The sequence below is a fragment of the Lepisosteus platostomus genome, chromosome 6 (genome assembly GCF_059453375.1).
Source record: "Lepisosteus platostomus isolate fLepPlt1 chromosome 6, fLepPlt1.hap1, whole genome shotgun sequence".
Taxonomy (NCBI): Eukaryota; Metazoa; Chordata; class Actinopteri; order Semionotiformes; family Lepisosteidae; genus Lepisosteus; species Lepisosteus platostomus.
In genome coordinates this window covers 1,206,222-1,228,345 of record NC_142616.1, presented here as the reverse complement: position 1 = coordinate 1,228,345, position 22,124 = coordinate 1,206,222, and the positions used below count along the sequence as shown (strand labels likewise).

General features: G+C 55.7%; 1 protein-coding gene across 6 annotated transcripts in view; it reads right to left on the bottom strand.

The window, feature by feature from the left end:
- Positions 1–21,687, bottom strand: part of LOC148659537 (calcium-activated chloride channel regulator 3A-1-like) — a 32,239-nt gene extending 10,552 nt beyond the window's left edge. For 5 of the 6 annotated variants that reach the window (XR_015939708.1, XM_088637264.1, XM_088637267.1 and 2 more), the window contains exons 1-11: positions 21,391–21,687; positions 21,163–21,306; positions 20,003–20,165; positions 19,125–19,233; positions 18,246–18,405; positions 15,597–15,821; positions 9,828–10,052; positions 9,223–9,400; positions 3,826–3,932; positions 2,405–2,626; positions 751–1,021 (exon numbers count right to left, since the gene is read on the bottom strand). Coding sequence is in view for 5 of the 6 variants with exons in the window: in XM_088637264.1 (XP_088493390.1) it covers positions 751–1,021; positions 2,405–2,626; positions 3,826–3,932; positions 9,223–9,400; positions 9,828–10,052; positions 15,597–15,821; positions 18,246–18,405; positions 19,125–19,233; positions 20,003–20,165; positions 21,163–21,306; positions 21,391–21,540 (1,954 nt within the window). In the remaining variant the exon portion in view is untranslated. The remainder of the gene's footprint in view (positions 1–750; positions 1,022–2,404; positions 2,627–3,825; positions 3,933–9,222; positions 9,401–9,827; positions 10,053–15,596; positions 15,822–18,245; positions 18,406–19,124; positions 19,234–20,002; positions 20,166–21,162; positions 21,307–21,390) is intronic. The other variant, XM_088637265.1, reaches the window with a different exon arrangement.
- Positions 21,688–22,124: the final 437 nt, after the last annotated feature.

Genomic DNA, 22,124 nt, shown 5'->3' with positions numbered 1-22,124 from the left:
TCCAGTACATCAACACTGCACTGAGAGAGAGAGGGGTTAATACAGACACACTGACTGGACACTCCAGTACATTAACACTGCACTGAGAGAGAGAGAGAGGGGTTAATACAGACACACTGACTGGACACTCCAGTACATTAACACTGCACTGAGAGAGAGAGAGAGGGGTTAATACAGACACACTGACTGGACACTCCAGTACATTAACACTGCACTGAGAGAGAGAGGGGTTAATACAGACACACTGACTGGACACTCCAGTACATTAACACTGCACTGAGAGAGAGAGGGGTTAATACACACACACTGACTGGACACTCCAGTACATTAACACTGCACTGAGAGAGAGAGGGGTTAATACAGACACACTGACTGGACACTCCAGTACATTAACACTGCACTGAGAGAGAGAGGGGTTAATACACACACACTGACTGGACACTCTAGTACATGAACACTGCACTGAGAGAGAGAGAGGGGTTAATACAGACACACTGACTGGACACTCCAGTACATTAACACTGCACTGAGAGAGAGGGGTTCATACACACACACTGACTGGACACTCCAGTACATTAACACTGCACTGAGAGAGAGAGGGGTTAATACAGACACTGACTGGACACTCCAGTACATTAACACTGCACTGAGAGAGAGAGGGGTTAATACAGACACACTGACTGGACACTCCAGTACATTAACACTGCACTGAGAGAGAGAGGGGTTAATACACACACACTGACTGCACACCTATGCCGTTGTCCTGTAGAGGCAGCCTGATTTTGGACCCGTTGGCGAGCTCCATGATTGCCACGACGATGGCGTTGACAACAGGCCTGTCGCCCTGGGAGACCCGCACGGTGATGGTGATTGGCTGGGGGTAGGTGGTGGCGGTGACATTCATGCCTCCCGTCACAGTGATGGGAGACACACACTCGTGCGCAGCGCTGGAGGTCACAGTCAGGGTGAAGGTCTGCTGACTGCTGTCAGTGTTGAGGACAGAGTAGCTCCAGCTTCCAGCCTGCAGCACACAGACAGGGCTCACAGGGGCAGAGACAGACAGACAGGGCTCACAGGGGGAGAGACAGACAGACAGACAGGGCTCACAGGGGGAGAGACAGACAGACAGGCCACACAGGGGGAGAGACAGACAGACAGACAGGCCACACAGGGGCAGAGACAGACAGACAGGGCTCACAGGGGGAGAGACAGACAGACAGACAGGGCTCACAGGGGGAGAGACAGACAGACAGACAGGCCACACAGGGGGAGAGACAGACAGACAGACAGGGCTCACAGGGGGAGAGACAGACAGACAGACAGGCCACACAGGGGGAGAGACAGACAGACAGGGCTCACAGGGGGAGAGACAGACAGACAGACAGGGCTCACAGGGGGAGAGACAGACAGACAGACAGGCCACACAGGGGGAGAGACAGACAGACAGACAGGGCTCACAGGGGGAGAGACAGACAGACAGACAGGCCACACAGGGGGAGAGACAGACAGACAGGGCTCACAGGGGGAGAGACAGACAGACAGACAGACAGACAGACAGGGCTCACAGGGGGAGAGACAGACAGACAGGGCTCACAGGGGGAGAGACAGACAGACAGACAGACAGACAGACAGGGCTCACAGGGAGAGAGACAGACAGACAGGCCACACAGGGGGAGAGACAGACAGACAGACAGGGCTCACAGGGGGAGAGACAGACAGACAGACAGGGGGAGAGACAGACAGACAGGGCTCACAGGGGGAGAGACAGACAGATAGAGCTAACAGGGAGACAGACAGACAGACAGACAGACAGACAGGGCTCACAGGGGGAGAGACAGACAGGGCTCACAGGGAGAGAGACAGACAGACAGGGCTCACAGGGGGACGGGATCAGAGAGACAGACAGACAGGGCTCACAGGGGGGAGAGACAGACAGACAGGGCTCACAGGGGCAGAGACAGACAGACAGGGCTCACTGGGGGACAGGATCAGAGAGACAGACAGACAGGCCACACAGGGAGAGAGACAGACAGACAGAGCTCACAGGGAGAGAGACAGACAGACAGGGCTCACAGGGGGACAGGATCAGAGAGACAGACAGACAGGGCTCACAGGGGGAGAGACAGACAGATAGAGCTCACAGGGAGAGAGACAGACAGACAGGCCACACAGGGAGAGAGACAGACAGACAGGGCTCACAGGGGGAGAGACAGACAGACAGACAGGGCTCACAGGGAGACAGGATCAGAGAGACAGACAGACAGGCCTCACAGGGAGAGAGACAGACAGGGCTCACAGGGGGAGAGACAGACAGACAGACAGACAGGGCTCACAGGGAGACAGGATCAGAGAGACAGACAGACAGGCCTCACAGACAGACAGACGGACAGACAGACAGCTGTACCTCGGCCACCCCTGGCACTCTGAGGCGGCTGACGCGTGGGCTCTGCTGGGGGTCCAGGTGTGAGCTGTTGTAGGCGTCCCCGCGGGGGCTGTCCACCTGGATGTCCGGCGGGCTGCTCTGCCAGGTGACAGTGAACACGGTGCTGTTGCCCACAGTGGAGTCCAGAGTCACTGTGCCTCTGAGCCGGGCTCCAGGACCGATCACAGCACTCACACTCAGGACCTGGGGACAGGGGGACAGGGGGACAGGGGACAGAGCTGAGTCCGCAGTTCCAGTGTGTGAGGGGGGCAGACACAACACTGACACAACACTGACACAACACTGACACAACACTGACACAATAATGACACAACGATGACACAATAATGACACAATAATGACACAATAATGACACAACAGCCAATTACAGCTGGAATGATGGAAATAATCTGACAGAGAGTCTCCCCAGGACAGAGAGTGTCCCCTGTCCTCCCCAGGACAGAGAGTGTCCCCAGTCCTCCCCAGGACAGAGAGTCTCCCCAGTCCTCCCCAGGACAGAGAGTGTCCCCAGTCCTCCCCAGGACAAAGAGTGTCCCCAGTCCTCCCCAGGACAGAGAGTCTCCCCAGTCCTCCCCAGGACAGAGAGTGTCCCCAGGACAGAGAGTCTCCCCAGTCCTCCCCAGGACAGAGAGTCTCCCCAGGACAGAGAGTCTCCCCAGTCCTCCCCAGGACAGAGAGTGTCCCCAGGACAGAGAGTCTCCCCAGTCCTCCCCAGGACAGAGAGTGTCCCCAGTCCTCCCCAGGACAGTGAGTGTCCCCAGTCCTCCCCAGGACAGAGAGTCTCCCCAGTCCTCCCCAGGACAGAGAGTGTCCCCAGGACAGAGAGTCTCCCCAGTCCTCCCCAGGACAGAGAGTCTCCCCAGGACAGAGAGTCTCCCCAGTCCTCCCCAGGACAGTGAGTGTCCCCAGTCCTCCCCAGGAGAGAGAGTGTCCCCAGGACAGTGAGTGTCCCCAGTCCTCCCCAGGACAGAGAGTGTCCCCAGGACAGAGAGTGTCCCCAGGACAGTGAGTGTCCCCAGTCCTCCCCAGGACAGCGAGTGTCCCCAGTCCTCCCCAGGACAGTGAGTGTCCCCAGGACAGTGAGTGTCCCCAGTCCTCCCCAGGACAGTGAGTGTCCCCAGGACAGTGAGTGTCCCCAGTCCTCCCCAGGACAGTGAGTGTCGTCAGGACACTGAGTGTCCCCAGGACAGTGAGTGTCCCCAGTCCTCCCCAGGACAGTGAGTGTCCCCAGTCCTCCCAAGGACAGTGAGTGTCCCCAGGACAGCGAGTGTCCCCAGTCCTCCCCAGGACAGTGAGTGTCCCCAGGACAGTGAGTGTCCCCAGTCCTACCCAGGACAGAGGTGGTGTTAAGTGATGAGGTCAGAAGGTTCTGGAAGACTTGCCTGGATGGTGGTGACACTGTCGTCTCCAGACTCAGAGGAGAAGTCACTGAACGCATCGATCAGGGCAGTGGAGTCCAGCCTGTCACTGCTCGAGAACCGCTGTCCCCCTGCAGGACAACACAGGCAGGACAGGAGGGTCAGCTGTCCCCCCAAAACCCCTCCCCTCCCTCATGTGTCCAGGGAGTGTCAGGACAGGCTCTGTGTGGGACTGGACACTCCTGGGTCAGTGAGGAGAGGGAGAGAGGGGTCAGGACAGGCTCTGTGTGGGACTGGACACTCCTGGGTCAGTGAGGAGGGAGAGAGGGGTCAGGACAGGCTCTGTGTGGGACTGGACACTCCTGGGTCAGTGAGGAGAGGGAGAGAGGGGTCAGGACAGGCTCTGTGTGGGACTGGACACTCCTGGGTCAGTGAGGAGGGAGAGAGGGGTCAGGACAGGCTCTGTGTGGGACTGGACACTCCTGGGTCAGTGAGGAGGGAGAGAGGGGTCAGGACAGGCTCTGTGTGGGACTGGACACTCCTGGGTCAGTGAGGAGAGGGAGAGAGGGGTTAGGACAGGCTCTGTGTGGGACTGGACACTCCTGGGTCAGTGAGGAGGGAGAGAGGGGTCAGGACAGGCTCTGTGTGGGACTGGACACTCCTGGGTCAGTGAGGAGAGGGAGAGAGGGGTCAGGACAGGCTCTGTGTGGGACTGGACACTCCTGGGTCAGTGAGGAGGGAGAGAGGGGTCAGGACAGGCTCTGTGTGGGACTGGACACTCCTGGGTCAGTGAGGAGAGGGAGAGAGGGGTCAGGACAGGCTCTGTGTGGGACTGGACACTCCTGGGTCAGTGAGGAGGGAGAGAGGGGTCAGGACAGGCTCTGTGTGGGACTGGACACTCCTGGGTCAGTGAGGAGAGGGAGAGAGGGGTCAGGACAGGCTCTGTGTGGGACTGGACACTCCTGGGTCAGTGAGGAGGGAGAGAGGGGTCAGGACAGGCTCTGTGTGGGACTGGACACTCCTGGGTCAGTGAGGAGGGAGAGAGGGGTCAGGACAGGCTCTGTGTGGGACTGGACACTCCTGGGTCAGTGAGGAGGGAGAGAGAGGGGTCAGGACAGGCTTTGTGTGGGACTGGACACTCCTGGGTCAGTGAGGAGGGAGAGAGGGGTCAGGACAGGCTCTGTGTGGGACTGGACACTCCTGGGTCAGTGAGGAGAGGGAGAGAGGGGTCAGGACAGGCTCTGTGTGGGACTGGACACTCCTGGGTCAGTGAGGAGGGAGAGAGAGGGGTCAGGACAGGCTCTGTGTGGGACTGGACACTCCTGGGTCAGTGAGGAGAGGGAGAGAGGGGTCAGGACAGGCTCTGTGTGGGACTTGACACTCCTGGGTCAGTGAGGAGGGAGAGAGAGGGGTCAGGACAGGCTCTGTGTGGGACTGGACACTCCTGGGTCAGTGAGGAGGGAGAGAGGGGTCAGGACAGGCTCTGTGTGGGACTGGACACTCCTGGGTCAGTGAGGAGAGGGAGAGAGGGGTCAGGACAGGCTCTGTGTGGGACTTGACACTCCTGGGTCAGTGAGGAGGGAGAGAGGGGTCAGGACAGGCTCTGTGTGGGACTGGACACTCCTGGGTCAGTGAGGAGAGGGAGAGAGGGGTCAGGACAGGCTCTGTGTGGGACTGGACACTCCTGGGTCAGTGAGGAGGGAGAGAGGGGTCAGGACAGGCTCTGTGTGGGACTGGACACTCCTGGGTCAGTGAGGAGAGGGAGAGAGGGGTCAGGACAGGCTTTGTGTGGGACTGGACACTCCTGGGTCAGTGAGGAGGGAGAGAGGGGTCAGGACAGGCTCTGTGTGGGACTGGACACTCCTGGGTCAGTGAGGAGGGAGAGAGAGGGGTCAGGACAGGCTCTGTGTGGGACTGGACACTCCTGGGTCAGTGAGGAGAGGGAGAGAGGGGTCAGGACAGGCTCTGTGTGGGACTGGACACTCCTGGGTCAGTGAGGAGGGAGAGAGGGGTCAGGACAGGCTCTGTGTGGGACTGGACACTCCTGGGTCAGTGAGGAGGGAGAGAGGGGTCAGGACAGGCTCTGTGTGGGACTGGACACTCCTGGGTCAGTGAGGAGAGGGAGAGAGGGGTCAGGACAGGCTCTGTGTGGGACTGGACACTCCTGGGTCAGTGAGGAGGGAGAGAGGGGTCAGGACAGGCTCTGTGTGGGACTGGACACTCCTGGGTCAGTGAGGAGGGAGAGAGAGGGGTCAGGACAGGCTCTGTGTGGGACTGGACACTCCTGGGTCAGTGAGGAGAGGGAGAGAGGGGTCAGGACAGGCTCTGTGTGGGACTGGACACTCCTGGGTCAGTGAGGAGGGAGAGAGGGGTCAGGACAGGCTCTGTGTGGGACTGGACACTCCTGGGTCAGTGAGGAGGGAGAGAGGGGTCAGGACAGGCTCTGTGTGGGACTGGACACTCCTGGGTCAGTGAGGAGGGAGAGAGGGGTCAGGACAGGCTCTGTGTGGGACTGGACACTCCTGGGTCAGTGAGGAGAGGGAGAGAGGGGTCAGGACAGGCTCTGTGTGGGACTGGACACTCCTGGGTCAGTGAGGAGGGAGAGAGAGGGGTCAGGACAGGCTCTGTGTGGGACTGGACACTCCTGGGTCAGTGAGGAGGGAGAGAGGGGTCAGGACAGGCTCTGTGTGGGACTGGACACTCCTGGGTCAGTGAGGAGGGAGAGAGAGGGGTCAGGACAGGCTCTGTGTGGGACTGGACACTCCTGGGTCAGTGAGGAGGGAGAGAGGGGTCAGGACAGGCTCTGTGTGGGACTGGACACTCCTGGGTCAGTGAGGAGAGGGAGAGAGGGGTCAGGACAGGCTCTGTGTGGGACTGGACACTCCTGGGTCAGTGAGGAGAGGGAGAGAGGGGTCAGGACAGGCTCTGTGTGGGACTGGACACTCCTGGGTCAGTGAGGAGGGAGAGAGGGGTCAGGACAGGCTCTGTGTGGGACTGGACACTCCTGGGTCAGTGAGGAGGGAGAGAGGGGTCAGGACAGGCTCTGTGTGGGACTGGACACTCCTGGGTCAGTGAGGAGGGAGAGAGGGGTCAGGACAGGCTCTGTGTGGGACTGGACACTCCTGGGTCAGTGAGGAGAGGGAGAGAGGGGTCAGGACAGGCTCTGTGTGGGACTGGACACTCCTGGGTCAGTGAGGAGAGGGAGAGAGGGGTCAGGACAGGCTCTGTGTGGGACTGGACACTCCTGGGTCAGTGAGGAGGGAGAGAGGGGTCAGGACAGGCTCTGTGTGGGACTGGACACTCCTGGGTCAGTGAGGAGGGAGAGAGGGGTCAGGACAGGCTCTGTGTGGGACTGGACACTCCTGGGTCAGTGAGGAGAGGGAGAGAGGGGTCAGGACAGGCTCTGTGTGGGACTGGACACTCCTGGGTCAGTGAGGAGGGAGAGAGGGGTCAGGACAGGCTCTGTGTGGGACTGGACACTCCTGGGTCAGTGAGGAGGGAGAGAGAGGGGTCAGGACAGGCTCTGTGTGGGACTGGACACTCCTGGGTCAGTGAGGAGGGAGAGAGAGGGGTCAGGACAGGCTCTGTGTGGGACTGGACACTCCTGGGTCAGTGAGGAGAGGGAGAGAGGGGTCAGGACAGGCTCTGTGTGGGACTGGACACTCCTGGGTCAGTGAGGAGGGAGAGAGAGGGGTCAGGACAGGCTCTGTGTGGGACTGGACACTCCTGGGTCAGTGAGGAGGGAGAGAGGGGTCAGGACAGGCTCTGTGTGGGACTGGACACTCCTGGGTCAGTGAGGAGGGAGAGAGGGGTCAGGACAGGCTCTGTGTGGGACTGGACACTCCTGGGTCAGTGAGGAGAGGGAGAGAGGGGTCAGGACAGGCTCTGTGTGGGACTGGACACTCCTGGGTCAGTGAGGAGAGGGAGAGAGGGGTCAGGACAGGCTCTGTGTGGGACTGGACACTCCTGGGTCAGTGAGGAGGGAGAGAGGGGTCAGGACAGGCTCTGTGTGGGACTGGACACTCCTGGGTCAGTGAGGAGAGGGAGAGAGGGGTCAGGACAGGCTCTGTGTGGGACTGGACACTCCTGGGTCAGTGAGGAGGGAGAGAGAGGGGTCAGGAGAGGCTCTGTGTGGGACTGGACACTCCTGGGTCAGTGAGGAGGGAGAGAGGGGTCAGGACAGGCTCTGTGTGGGACTGGACACTCCTGGGTCAGTGAGGAGGGAGAGAGGGGTCAGGACAGGCTCTGTGTGGGACTGGACACTCCTGGGTCAGTGAAGAGGGAGAGAGGGGTCAGGACAGGCTCTGTGTGGGACTGGACACTCCTGGGTCAGTGAGGAGGGAGAGAGGGGTCAGGACAGGCTCTGTGTGGGACTGGACACTCCTGGGTCAGTGAGGAGAGGGAGAGAGGGGTCAGGACAGGCTCTGTGTGGGACTGGACACTCCTGGGTCAGTGAGGAGGGAGAGAGAGGGGTCAGGACAGGCTCTGTGTGGGACTGGACACTCCTGGGTCAGTGAGGAGAGGGAGAGAGGGGTCAGGACAGGCTCTGTGTGGGACTTGACACTCCTGGGTCAGTGAGGAGGGAGAGAGGGGTCAGGACAGGCTCTGTGTGGGACTGGACACTCCTGGGTCAGTGAGGAGAGGGAGAGAGGGGTCAGGACAGGCTCTGTGTGGGACTGGACACTCCTGGGTCAGTGAGGAGAGGGAGAGAGGGGTCAGGACAGGCTCTGTGTGGGACTGGACACTCCTGGGTCAGTGAGGAGAGGGAGAGAGGGGTCAGGACAGGCTCTGTGTGGGACTGGACACTCCTGGGTCAGTGAGGAGGGAGAGAGAGGGGTCAGGACAGGCTCTGTGTGGGACTGGACACTCCTGGGTCAGTGAGGAGAGGGAGAGAGGGGTCAGGACAGGCTCTGTGTGGGACTGGACACTCCTGGGTCAGTGAGGAGGGAGAGAGGGGTCAGGACAGGCTCTGTGTGGGACTGGACACTCCTGGGTCAGTGAGGAGAGGGAGAGAGGGGTCAGGACAGGCTCTGTGTGGGACTGGACACTCCTGGGTCAGTGAGGAGGGAGAGAGGGGTCAGGACAGGCTCTGTGTGGGACTGGACACTCCTGGGTCAGTGAGGAGGGAGAGAGGGGTCAGGACAGGCTCTGTGTGGGACTGGACACTCCTGGGTCAGTGAGGAGAGGGAGAGAGGGGTCAGGACAGGCTCTGTGTGGGACTGGACACTCCTGGGTCAGTGAGGAGAGGGAGAGAGGGGTCAGGACAGGCTCTGTGTGGGACTGGACACTCCTGGGTCAGTGAGGAGGGAGAGAGGGGTCAGGACAGGCTCTGTGTGGGACTGGACACTCCTGGGTCAGTGAGGAGGGAGAGAGGGGTCAGGACAGGCTCTGTGTGGGACTCACACAGAGGGGGATCCCTACCTGTTCGAAGGGCGAACTGCTCCAGCAGAGGGTCAGCGCTGGGGCCCAGTGCCACTGTGTGGATAGTGACCCCACTGCTCTGCGCTGTCTGCAGACAGGAGCCCACATTGCTGTCCTCCCCGTCTGTCAGTAGGATGATCTCAGTGCCCGCGACGTCCTGGTCATCCTCTCTCAGGACCTGGAGCAAGGCAGACCTGGTCACTCCGGGGCGGAGACCAGGGGGACAGCTGGTCCAGTGGCTCAGGTCAAGTCCTGTTTGACCAGGAGGACAGCTGGCCCAGTGGCTCAGGTCCAGTCCTGTTTGACCAGGAGGACAGCTGGTCCAGTGGTTCAGGTCCGGTTCTGTTGGACCAGGGGGACAGCTGGCCCAGTGGCTCAGGTCCGGTTGGACCATGAGGACAGCTGGTGCGGTGGTTTAGGTCCAGTCCTGTTGGACTGGGGTCTCCGGGTCCAGTTGATATGTGAGTGGACCGATGGTCCAGTGCGTAATGAGACCTCTGGGGTCTGTATAGTGACGTCCTGCTACGAAGGCCCACAGGAGACACGGTGTGTTGACCCTGCAGGCTGTGGACACCAGGGGGCACTAAGGAGAAGCTCTCTCTCACCTCGAACCCCTTGTTTAGACCCTCACAGATGTTGGTCCCTCCTGAGGCCTGGGTGGGCAGCTTGCGGGCCAGCTCTGTCCGCACGGCCAGCCCACTGACCAGGGTGAGGTGCTGCAGGATGACCGCGCTGCTATCAAAGCGCACGATTCCGGCCAGCGAGTCCTGCTCCAGGATCTGGACCAGGAAGATCTCCGCAGCCTGGCGCATCCGAGCGATCCTGTCAGACTGAGGAAATAACGTCTGTACGAGTGCGCTGCCACAGAATCACCACTGCACCACCACTGTACTAGTGCGTTGCCACAGAATCACCACTGCACCACCACTGTACTAGTGCGCTGCCACAGAATCACCACTGCACCACCACTGTACTAGTGCGCTGCCACAGAATCACCACTGCACAACCACTGTACTAGTGCGCTGCCACAGAATCACCACTGCACCACCACTGTACTAGTGTACTGCCACAGAATCACCACTGCACCACCACTGTACTAGTGCACTGCCACAGAATCACCACTGCACCACCACTGTACTAGTGCACTGCCACAGAATCACCACTGCACCACCACTGTACTAGTGCGCTGCCACAGAATCACCACTGCACCACCACTGTACTAGTGTACTGCCACAGAATCACCACTGCACCACCACTGTACTAGTGTACTGCCACAGAATCACCACTGCACCACCACTGTACTAGTGCGCTGCCACAGAATCACCACTGCACCACCACTGTACTAGTGCGCTGCCACAGAATCACCACTGCACCACCACTGTACTAGTGCGCTGCCACAGAATCACCACTGCACCACCACTGTACTAGTGCACTGCCACAGAATCACCACTGCACCACCACTGTACTAGTGCGCTGCCACAGAATCACCACTGCACCACCACTGTACTAGTGCGCTGCCACAGAATCACCACTGCACCACCACTGTACTAGTGCACTGCCACAGAATCACCACTGCACCACCACTGTACTAGTGTACTGCCACAGAATCACCACTGCACCACCACTGTACTAGTGCGCTGCCACAGAATCACCACTGCACCACCACTGTACTAGTGCGCTGCCACAGAATCACCACTGCACCACCACTGTACTAGTGTACTGCCACAGAATCACCACAGAATAAACACTGCACTAGTGCACTGCCACAGAATCACCACTGCACCACCACTGTACTAGTGTACTGCCACAGAATCACCACTGCACCACCACTGTACTAGTGCACTGCCACAGAATCACCACTGCACTAGTGTACTGCCACAGAATCACCACTGCACCACCACTGTACTAGTGCACTGCCACAGAATCACCACTGCACCACCACTGTACTAGTGCACTGCCACAGAATCACCACTGCACAACCACTGTACTAGTGCGCTGCCACAGAATCACCACTGCACCACCACTGTACTAGTGCACTGCCACAGAATCACCACAGAATAAACACTGCACTAGTGCACTGCCACAGAATCACCACTGCACCACCACTGTACTAGTGCACTGCCACAGAATCACCACTGCACAACCACTGTACTAGTGTACTGCCACAGAATCACCACTGCACCACCACTGTACTAGTGCGCTGCCACAGAATCACCACTGCACAACCACTGTACTAGTGTACTGCCACAGAATCACCACTGCACCACCACTGTACTAGTGCGCTGCCACAGAATCACCACTGCACCACCACTGTACTAGTGCGCTGCCACAGAATCACCACTGCACCACCACTGTACTAGTGCGCTGCCACAGAATCACCACTGCACCACCACTGTACTAGTGCGCTGCCACAGAATCACCACTGCACCACCACTGTACTAGTGCGCTGCCACAGAATCACCACTGCACCACCACTGTACTAGTGCGCTGCCACAGAATCACCACTGCACCACCACTGTACTAGTGCGCTGCCACAGAATCACCACTGCACCACCACTGTACTAGTGCGCTGCCACAGAATCACCACTGCACCACCACTGTACTAGTGCACTGCCACAGAATCACCACTGCACCACCACTGTACTAGTGCGCTGCCACAGAATCACCACCACTGTACTAGTGCACTGCCACAGAATCACCACTGCACCACCACTGTACTAGTGCGCTGCCACAGAATCACCACTGCACCACCACTGTACTAGTGCGCTGCCACAGAATCACCACTGCACCACCACTGTACTAGTGCGCTGCCACAGAATCACCACTGCACCACCACTGTACTAGTGCGCTGCCACAGAATCACCACTGCACAACCACTGTACTAGTGCGCTGCCACAGAATCACCACTGCACCACCACTGTACTAGTGTACTGCCACATAATCACCACAGAATAAACACTGCACTAGTGTACTGCCACAGAATCACCACTGCACCACCACTGTACTAGTGCGCTGCCACAGAATCACCACTGCACCACCACTGTACTAGTGCACTGCCACAGAATCACCACTGCACCACCACTGTACTAGTGCACTGCCACAGAATCACCACTGCACCACCACTGTACTAGTGCACTGCCACAGAATCACCACAGAATAAACACTGTACTAGTGCACTGCCACAGAATCACCACAGAATAAACACTGTACTAGTGCGCTGCCACAGAATCACCACTGCACCACCACTGTACTAGTGCGCTGCCACAGAATCACCACTGCACCACCACTGTACTAGTGCGCTGCCACAGAATCACCACTGCACCACCACTGTACTAGTGCACTGCCACAGAATCACCACTGCACCACCACTGTACTAGTGCGCTGCCACAGAATCACCACTGCACCACCACTGTACTAGTGCGCTGCCACAGAATCACCACTGCACCACCACTGTACTAGTGCACTGCCACAGAATCACCACTGCACCACCACTGTACTAGTGCACTGCCACAGAATCACCACCACTGTACTAGTGCACTGCCACAGAATCACCACTGCACCACCACTGTACTAGTGTACTGCCACAGAATCACCACTGGACCACCACTGTACTAGTGCGCTGCCACAGAATCACCACTGCACCACCACTGTACTAGTGTACTGCCACAGAATCACCACTGCACAACAACTGTACGAGTGCGCTGCCACAGAATCACCACTGCACCACCACTGTACTAGTGCGCTGCCACAGAATCACCACTGCACCACCACTGTACTAGTGTACTGCCACAGAATCACCACTGCACCACCACTGTACTAGTGCGCTGCCACAGAATCACCACTGCACCACCACTGTACTAGTGCGCTGCCACAGAATCACCACTGCACCACCACTGTACTAGTGCGCTGCCACAGAATCACCACTGCACCACCACTGTACTAGTGCACTGCCACAGAATCACCACTGCACCACCACTGTACTAGTGCACTGCCACAGAATCACCACTGCACCACCACTGTACTAGTGCACTGCCACAGAATCACCACAGAATAAACACTGTACTAGTGCACTGCCACAGAATCACCACTGCACCACCACTGTACTAGTGCACTGCCACAGAATCACCACTGCACAACCACTGCACTAGTGTACTGCCACAGAATCACCACTGCACCACCACTGTACTAGTGCACTGCCACAGAATCACCACAGAATAAACACTGTACTAGTGCACTGCCACAGAATCACCACTGCACCACCACTGTACTAGTGCACTGCCACAGAATCACCACTGCACCACCACTGTACTAGTGCACTGCCACAGAATCACCACAGAATAAACACTGTACTAGTGCACTGCCACAGAATCACCACTGCACCACCACTGTACTAGTGTACTGCCACAGAATCACCACTGCACCACCACTGTACTAGTGTACTGCCACAGAATCACCACAGAATAAACACTGCACTAGTGTACTGCCACAGAATCACCAATGCACAACCACTGTACTAGTGCACTGCCACAGAATCACCACTGCAACACCACTGTACTAGTGTACTGCCACAGAATCACCACAGAATAAACACTGCACTAGTGTACTGCCACAGAATCACCAATGCACAACCACTGTACTAGTGCACTGCCACAGAATCACCACAGAATAAACACTGCACTAGTGTACTGCCACAGAATCACCACTGCACCACCACTGTACTAGTGTACTGCCACAGAATCACCACTGCACCACCACTGTACTAGTGCACTGCCACAGAATCACCACAGAATAAACACTGCACTAGTGTACTGCCACAGAATCACCACTGCACCACCACTGTACTAGTGTACTGCCACAGAATCACCACTGCACCACCACTGTACTAGTGCACTGCCACAGAATCACCACAGAATAAACACTGTACTAGTGCGCTGCCACAGAATCACCACTGCACCACCACTGTACTAGTGCACTGCCACAGAATCACCACAGAATAAACACTGCACTAGTGTACTGCCACAGAATCACCACTGCACCACCACTGTACTAGTGTACTGCCACAGAATCACCACTGCACCACCACTGTACTAGTGCACTGCCACAGAATCACCACAGAATAAACACTGCACTAGTGTACTGCCACAGAATCACCACTGCACCACCACTGTACTAGTGTACTGCCACAGAATCACCACTGCACAACCACTGTACTATTGTACTGCCACAGAATCACCACTGCACCACCACTGTACTAGTGCACTGCCACAGAATCACCACTGCACCACCACTGTACTAGTGCACTGCCACAGAATCACCACTGCACCACCACTGTACTAGTGTACTGCCACAGAATCACCACTGCACAACCACTGTACTAGTGCACTGCCACAGAATCACCACTGCACCACCACTGTACTAGTGTACTGCCACAGAATCACCACAGAATAAACACTGCACTAGTGTACTGCCACAGAATCACCATTGCACAACCACTGTACTTGTGCACTGCCACAGAATCACCACTGCACAACAACTGTACTAGTGTACTGCCACATAATCACCACTGCACCACCACTGTACTAGTGCACTGCCACAGAATCACTTCAGAATCACCACTGCACCACCACTGTACTAGTGTACTGCCACAGAATAACCACTGCACAACTAGCACAAATACCACATTATAACCACTGCACAACTACACAACCAGCACATTTACCACAGAATCACTACTGCACAACCAGCACAACTACCACTGTGTAACCACTGCACAACTGCCACAGAATAACCACTGCACAACTGCACAACCAGCACAACCACTACAACTACCACAGTGTAACCACTGCACAACTACCACAGTATAACCACTGCACAACTGCATAACCAGCACAACTACCACACTATAACCACTGCACAACTGAACAACCAGCACAACTACCAAAGTGTAACCACTGCACAACTGCAAAACTACCACAGTATAACCACTGCAGAACTGCACAACCAGCACAACCACCACAGTATAACCACTGCACAACTGCACAACCAGCACAACTGCCACAGTATAACCACTGCACAACCAGCACAACCACCACAGTGTAACCACTGCACAACTGCACAACCAGCACAACTGCCACAATATAACCACTGCACAACTGAACAACCAGCACAACTGCCACAGTATAACCACTGCACAACTGCAAAACTACCACAGTATAACCACTGCACAACTGCACAACCAGCACAACTGCCACAGTATAACCACTGCACAACTGCACAACTGCACAACCAGCACACCTGCCACAGAATCGCCCTGCCTCTCGGCCCGAGTGCCAGCAGTGCCAGCGGTCAGTTCCTTGTTCCTGTACTCCTCTCACCGAGCCCATGCTGCCCGAGGTGTCCAGCACCAGGCAGACCACGCGCTGACGGACCCTCAGCAGGGTGAAACTGGGGCTGGGGGGCTCCGTGGCATTTGGGGGGTTGCGACCATTGAAGTCGGGGGTCTGGCTGATGACGTCCCAGGTGCTCCTGTAGTCGCACAGTTGATTGTGGGCACTGGGCGCCTCAAAATTGTGGGAGCTGTCATCACAGAACTGCTTGATCTGGGATCGAGACAAAGAAGAGCCTTTCTTCTCTACTGGACCTGGACACTGGAGACACACTCACACTCACACTAATACACACTCACACTAATACTCCTCTACTGGACCTGGACACTGGACACTGCACTGGGCACAGGAGACACACTCACACTCACACTAATACACACTCACACTAATACTCCTCTACTGGACCTGGACACTGGACACTGCACTGGGCACAGGAGACACACTCACACTAATACACACTCACACTAATACTCCTCTACTGGACCTGGACACTGGACACTGCACTGGGCACAGGAGACTCACTCACACTAATACACACTCACACTAATACTCCTCTACTGGACCTGGACACTGGACACTGCACTGGGCACAGGAGACACACTCACACTAATACACACTCACACTAATACTCCTCTACTGGACCTGGACACTGGACACTGCACTGGGCACTGGAGACACACTCACACTAATACACACTCACACTAATACTCCTCTACTGGACCTGGACACTGGACACTGCACTGGGCACTGGAGACACACTCACACTAATACACACTCACACTAATACTCCTCTACTGGACCTGGACACTGGACACTGCACTGGGCACAGGAGACACACTCACACTAATACACACTCACACTAATACTCCTCTACTGGACCTGGACACTGGACACTGCACTGGGCACAGGAGACACACTCACACTAATACACACTCACACTAATACTCCTCTACTGGACCTGGACACTGGACACTGCACTGGGCACAGGAGACACACTCACACTCACACTAATACACACTCACACTAATACTCCTCTACTGGACCTGGACACTGGACACTGCACTGGGCACAGGAGACACACTCACACTCACACTAATACACACTCACACTAATACTCCTCTACTGGACCTGGACACTGGACACTGCACTGGGCACAGGAGACACACTCACACTAATACACACTCACACTAATACTCCTCTACTGGACCTGGACACTGGACACTGCACTGGGCACAGGAGACACACTCACACTCACACTAATACACACTCACACTAATACTCCTCTACTGGACCTGGACACTGGACACTGCACTGGGCACAGGAGACACACTCACACTAATACACACTCACACTAATACTCCTCTACTGGACCTGGACACTGGACACTGCACTGGGCACAGGAGACACACTCACACTAATACACACTCACACTAATACTCCTCTACTGGACCTGGACACTGGACACTGCACTGGGCACAGGAGACACACTCACACTAATACACACTCACACTAATACTCCTCTACTGGACCTGGACACTGGACACTGCACTGGGCACAGGAGACACACTAATACACACTCACACTAATACTCCTCTACTGGACCTGGACACTGGACACTGCACTGGGCACAGGAGACACATTCACACTAATACACACTCACACTAATACTCCTCTACTGGACCTGGACACTGGACACTGCACTGGGCACAGGAGACACACTCACACTAATACACACTCACACTAATACTCCTCTACTGGACCTGGACACTGGACACTGCACTGGGCACAGGAGACACACTCACACTAATACACACTCACACTAATACTCCTCTACTGGACCTGGACACTGGACACTGCACTGGGCACAGGAGACACACTCACACTCACACTAATACACACTCACACTAATACTCCTCTACTGGACCTGGACACTGGACACTGCACTGGGCACTGGAGACACACTCACACTAATACACACTCACACTAATACTCCTCTACTGGACCTGGACACTGGACACTGCACTGGGCACAGGAGACACACTCACACTAATACACACTCAAACTAATACTCACACTAATACTCACTCGCGTTCACACTAATATTTGCTCACACTGTCACACTCACACCCTCACAGGCACACTCTCACACACTCATGAACACTCCCCACCTCTCAACTGACACACACAATCACACACTCATACACTCTCACACTGACTCACTCAAACACAGTCAGACACTCAATGAATCTGACACACTTACACTGACACACACTCACACTGACACTGTAACACGCACTGACACTAACACACACTCACACTGACACACACACTCATACTGATACACTCACTCACACTGACTAACACACACTCACTGACACACTCACACTGACACACACACTCATACTGATACACTCACTCACACTGACACATTCACTCACACTGACTAACACACACTCACTGACACACTCACACTGACACACACACTGATACTGACACACACACTCACACTGACACACACACTGATACTGACACACACACTCACAATGACACTGACACACACTCACACTGACACCAACTGAAACCAAGCCCATCACACTGAAAGGTTGTGTGATGTCTGATGTGTGCTCTCTGTTTTACCTCTGGTAAGGAGGGCTGGTACATGATGGAGGCACTAGTGGCTCTGTTGTCCTGCAGCACGAAGACACAGCTCTCAGTGGGGAGACCTGTCAAGGGGTCCAGATCACAGGCTTCTCCAGTGACCCGGTCAATCAGAGAGCCAGGAAGATCCTTCGAGCACCTGAGAGAGGAGCAGCAGGTGACCAGACAGACTGGACAGGTCCAGTACACTGACACAGCCCAGTCACAGGCTCTAGACTCTTCTAGTCCCTGTGGAGTCCAGCACACTGACACAGCCCAGTCACAGGGCTCCAGACTCTTCTAGTCCCTGTGGAGTCCAGTACACTGACACAGCCCAGTCACAGGGCTCTAGACTCTTCTAGTCCCTGTGGAGTCCAGTACACTGACACAGCCCAGTCACAGGCTCTAGACTCTTCTAGTCCCTGTGGAGTCCAGCACACTGACACAGCCCAGTCACAGGCTCCAGACTCTTCTAGTCCCTGTGGAGTCCAGGACACTGACACAGCCCAGTCACAGGCTCCAGACTCTTCTAGTCCCTGTGGAGTCCAGCACACTGACACAGCCCAGTCACAGGGCTCTAGACTTTTCTAGTCCCTGTGGAGTCCAGCACACTGACACAGCCCAGTCACAGGCTCTAGACTCTTCTAGTCCCTGTGCAGTCCAGCACACTGACACAGCCCAGTCACAGGGCTCTAGACTCCTCTAGTCCCTGTGGAGTCCAGCACACTGACACAGCCCAGTCACAGGGCTCTAGACTCTTCTAGTCCCTGTGGAGTCCAGCACACTGACACAGCCCAGTCACAGGCTCTAGACTCTTCTAGTCCCTGAGGAGTCTAGACTGAGAGACATGTGTTGTATGTTCGCCTGTGTTGTATTTACCTGGTGGCCTCTATTTGTCCAGTGGATGAACGATAGAAGGGAATTCTTGTGTCAAACTCACTAAACACCCCCCATCGCAGAGTAGCCCAGGAGTGGACCAGCACACGTCCTGCAAGAGACAGACACACATGAACACTGCACTGAGAGAGAGAGGGGTTCATACAGACACACTGACTGGACACTCCAGTACATTAACACTGCACTGAGAGAGAGGGTTAATACACACACACTGACTGGACACTCCAGTACATTAACACTGCACTGAGAGAGAGAGGGGTTCATACAGACACACTGACTGGACACTCCAGTACATTAACACTGCACTGAGAGAGAGAGGGGTTCATACAGACACACTGACTGGACACTCCAGTATATTAACACTGCACTGAGAGAGAGAGGGGTTCATACAGACACACTGACTGGACACTCCAGTACATCAACACTGCACTGAGAGAGAGAGGGGTTAATACAGACACACTGACTGGACACTCCAGTACATTAACACTGCACTGAGAGAGAGAGGGGTTCATACAGACACACTGACTGGACACTCCAGTACATTAACACTGCACTGAGAGAGAGAGGGGTTCATACACACACACTGACTGGACACTCCAGTACATCAACACTGCACTGAGAGAGAGAGGGGTTAATACACACACACTGACTGGACACTCCAGTACATTAACACTGCACTGAGAGAGAGAGGGGTTCATACAGACACACTGACTGGACACTCCAGTACATTAACACTGCACTGAGAGAGAGGGGTTAATACAGACACACTGACTGGACACTCCAGTACATTAACACTGCACTGAGAGAGAGAGGGGTTCATACAGACACACTGACTGGACGCTCCATGTTTGACCCCTCACCTCTGGGTCCGTAGCTGCGGACGCCCTGTTCCTCCAGCAGGTACCTGGGGCTCATGTGTGTGTACCGTCCCGGCTGGCCGCAGTGCCCATCGGTCAGCGTGTAGGGAGCAGCGGGAGGTCCTGTGCTGTCCTTGCAGGAGGGGTCTGACACGATCACACTGGCCTGTAGGGGGCACAGGAGAGACCAGCTGTGTACTCTGTGTATCTCCTTTGAGCCTGGACTTTGGAGTAGTTCTCTCTGCAGGGTAGTATAGTGCAGTACAGAGTGTAGCCTGTGGAGTATTTCTCAGTACAGTGTAGTATAGTCTAGCCTATGGAGTATTTCTCAGTACAGTGTAGTATAGTGAAGTGCATAATCTGGCCTGTGGAGTGTTCCTCAGTACAGTGTAGTGTAGTGAAGTACAGAGTATGGACTGTGGAGCATTTCTTAGTACAGTGTAGTATAGTCTAGCCTATGGAGTATTTATCAGTACAGTGTAGTATAGTGAAGTACAGAGTCTGGACTGTGGAGAATTTCTCAGTACGTGTAGTATAGTGAAGTACAGAGCCTGGACTGTGGAGTATTTATCAGTACAGTGTAGTATAGTGAAGTACAGAGCCTGGACTGTGGAGCTTTTATCAGTACAGTGTAGTATAGTGAAGTTCAGAGTCTGGACTGTGGAGTATTTCTTATTGCAGTGTAGTATGGTGAAGTATAGAGTCTGGATTGGGGGGTATTTCTCAGTACGGTGTAGTATAGTGAAGTACAGAGTCTGGACTGTGGAGTATTTCTCAGTACAGTGTAGTATATTGAAGTACATAGTCTGGATTGGGGGGTATTTCTCAGTACAGTGTAGTATAGTGAAGTACAGAGTATGGACTGTGGACTGTTTCTCAGTACAGTGCAGTACGGTGAAGTATAGAGTCTGGATTGGGGGGTATTTCTCAGTACAGTGTAGTATAGTGAAGTACAGAGTCTGGACTGTGGAGTATTTCTTATTGCAGTGTAGTATGGTGAAGTATAGAGTCTGGATTGGGGGGTATTTCTCAGTACAGTGTTGTATAATGAAGTACATAGTCTGGCCTGTGGAGTATTTCTCACTACAGGGTAGTATTGTGTAGTATAGAGCCTGGACTGTGGGGTCTTTCTCAGTATGGTGTTGTACACTACAGTACTTGACCTTTGTGTATTTCTCCGTGCGCGGCCTGCTGTAGAGGCTGTTGTTTCTTCTCCAGGTGTTGGGCACGAGGATCCTGACCTCCTGGAAGTAAGCTCGCCTCCCTGTGGCGGCGAACAGGTACGACGAGACCGCGGCGAACATGTCCTGTTGGGAAGAGGAGACACAGACAGGCTCGAGTGGCACACCTGCAGAGTGACCGCCTCAGCTCCGAGCCTGAGCACCGCTCACCTTGATGCTGGAGATGAGGGCAGGGCTCTCTGGCACTCTGGGGTGAATGGCGATGACCACTCCTCTGTATCCATTACTGTCCAGCTGGACAGTGGAGCCCCACGCCACAGACAGGGACAGAGTCCAGTACAGCAGCACACTGGGCAGCATGACTCCTGACCCTCGACAGGCGACGAGCTCGGAGATCTGGACTCACTGACGGGCGACGAGCTCTGAGATCTGGACTCACTCTGACGGGCGAGGAGCTCGGAAATCTGGACTCACTGACGGGCGAGGAGCTCGGAGATCTGGACTCGCTGACGGGCGACGAGCTCGGAGATCTGGACTCGCTGACGGGCGACGAGCTCGGAGATCTGGACTCGCTGACGGGCGACGAGCTCGGAGATCTGGACTCACTCTGACGGGCGACGAGCTCGGAGATCTGGACTCGCTGATGGGCGACGAGCTCTGAGATCTGGACTCACTGACGGGCGAGGAGCTCGGAGATCTGGACTCACTGACGGGCGAGGAGCTCTGAGATCTGGACTCACTGACGGGCGAGGAGCTCGGAGATCTGGACTCGCTGACAGGCGACGAGCTCGGAGATCTGGACTCACTGACGGGCGAGGAGCTCGGAGATCTGGACTCGCTGACGGGCGACGAGCTCGGAGATCTGGACTCGCTGACGGGCGACGAGCTCGGAGATCTGGACTCGCTGACGGGCGACGAGCTCGGAGATCTGGACTCACTCTGAC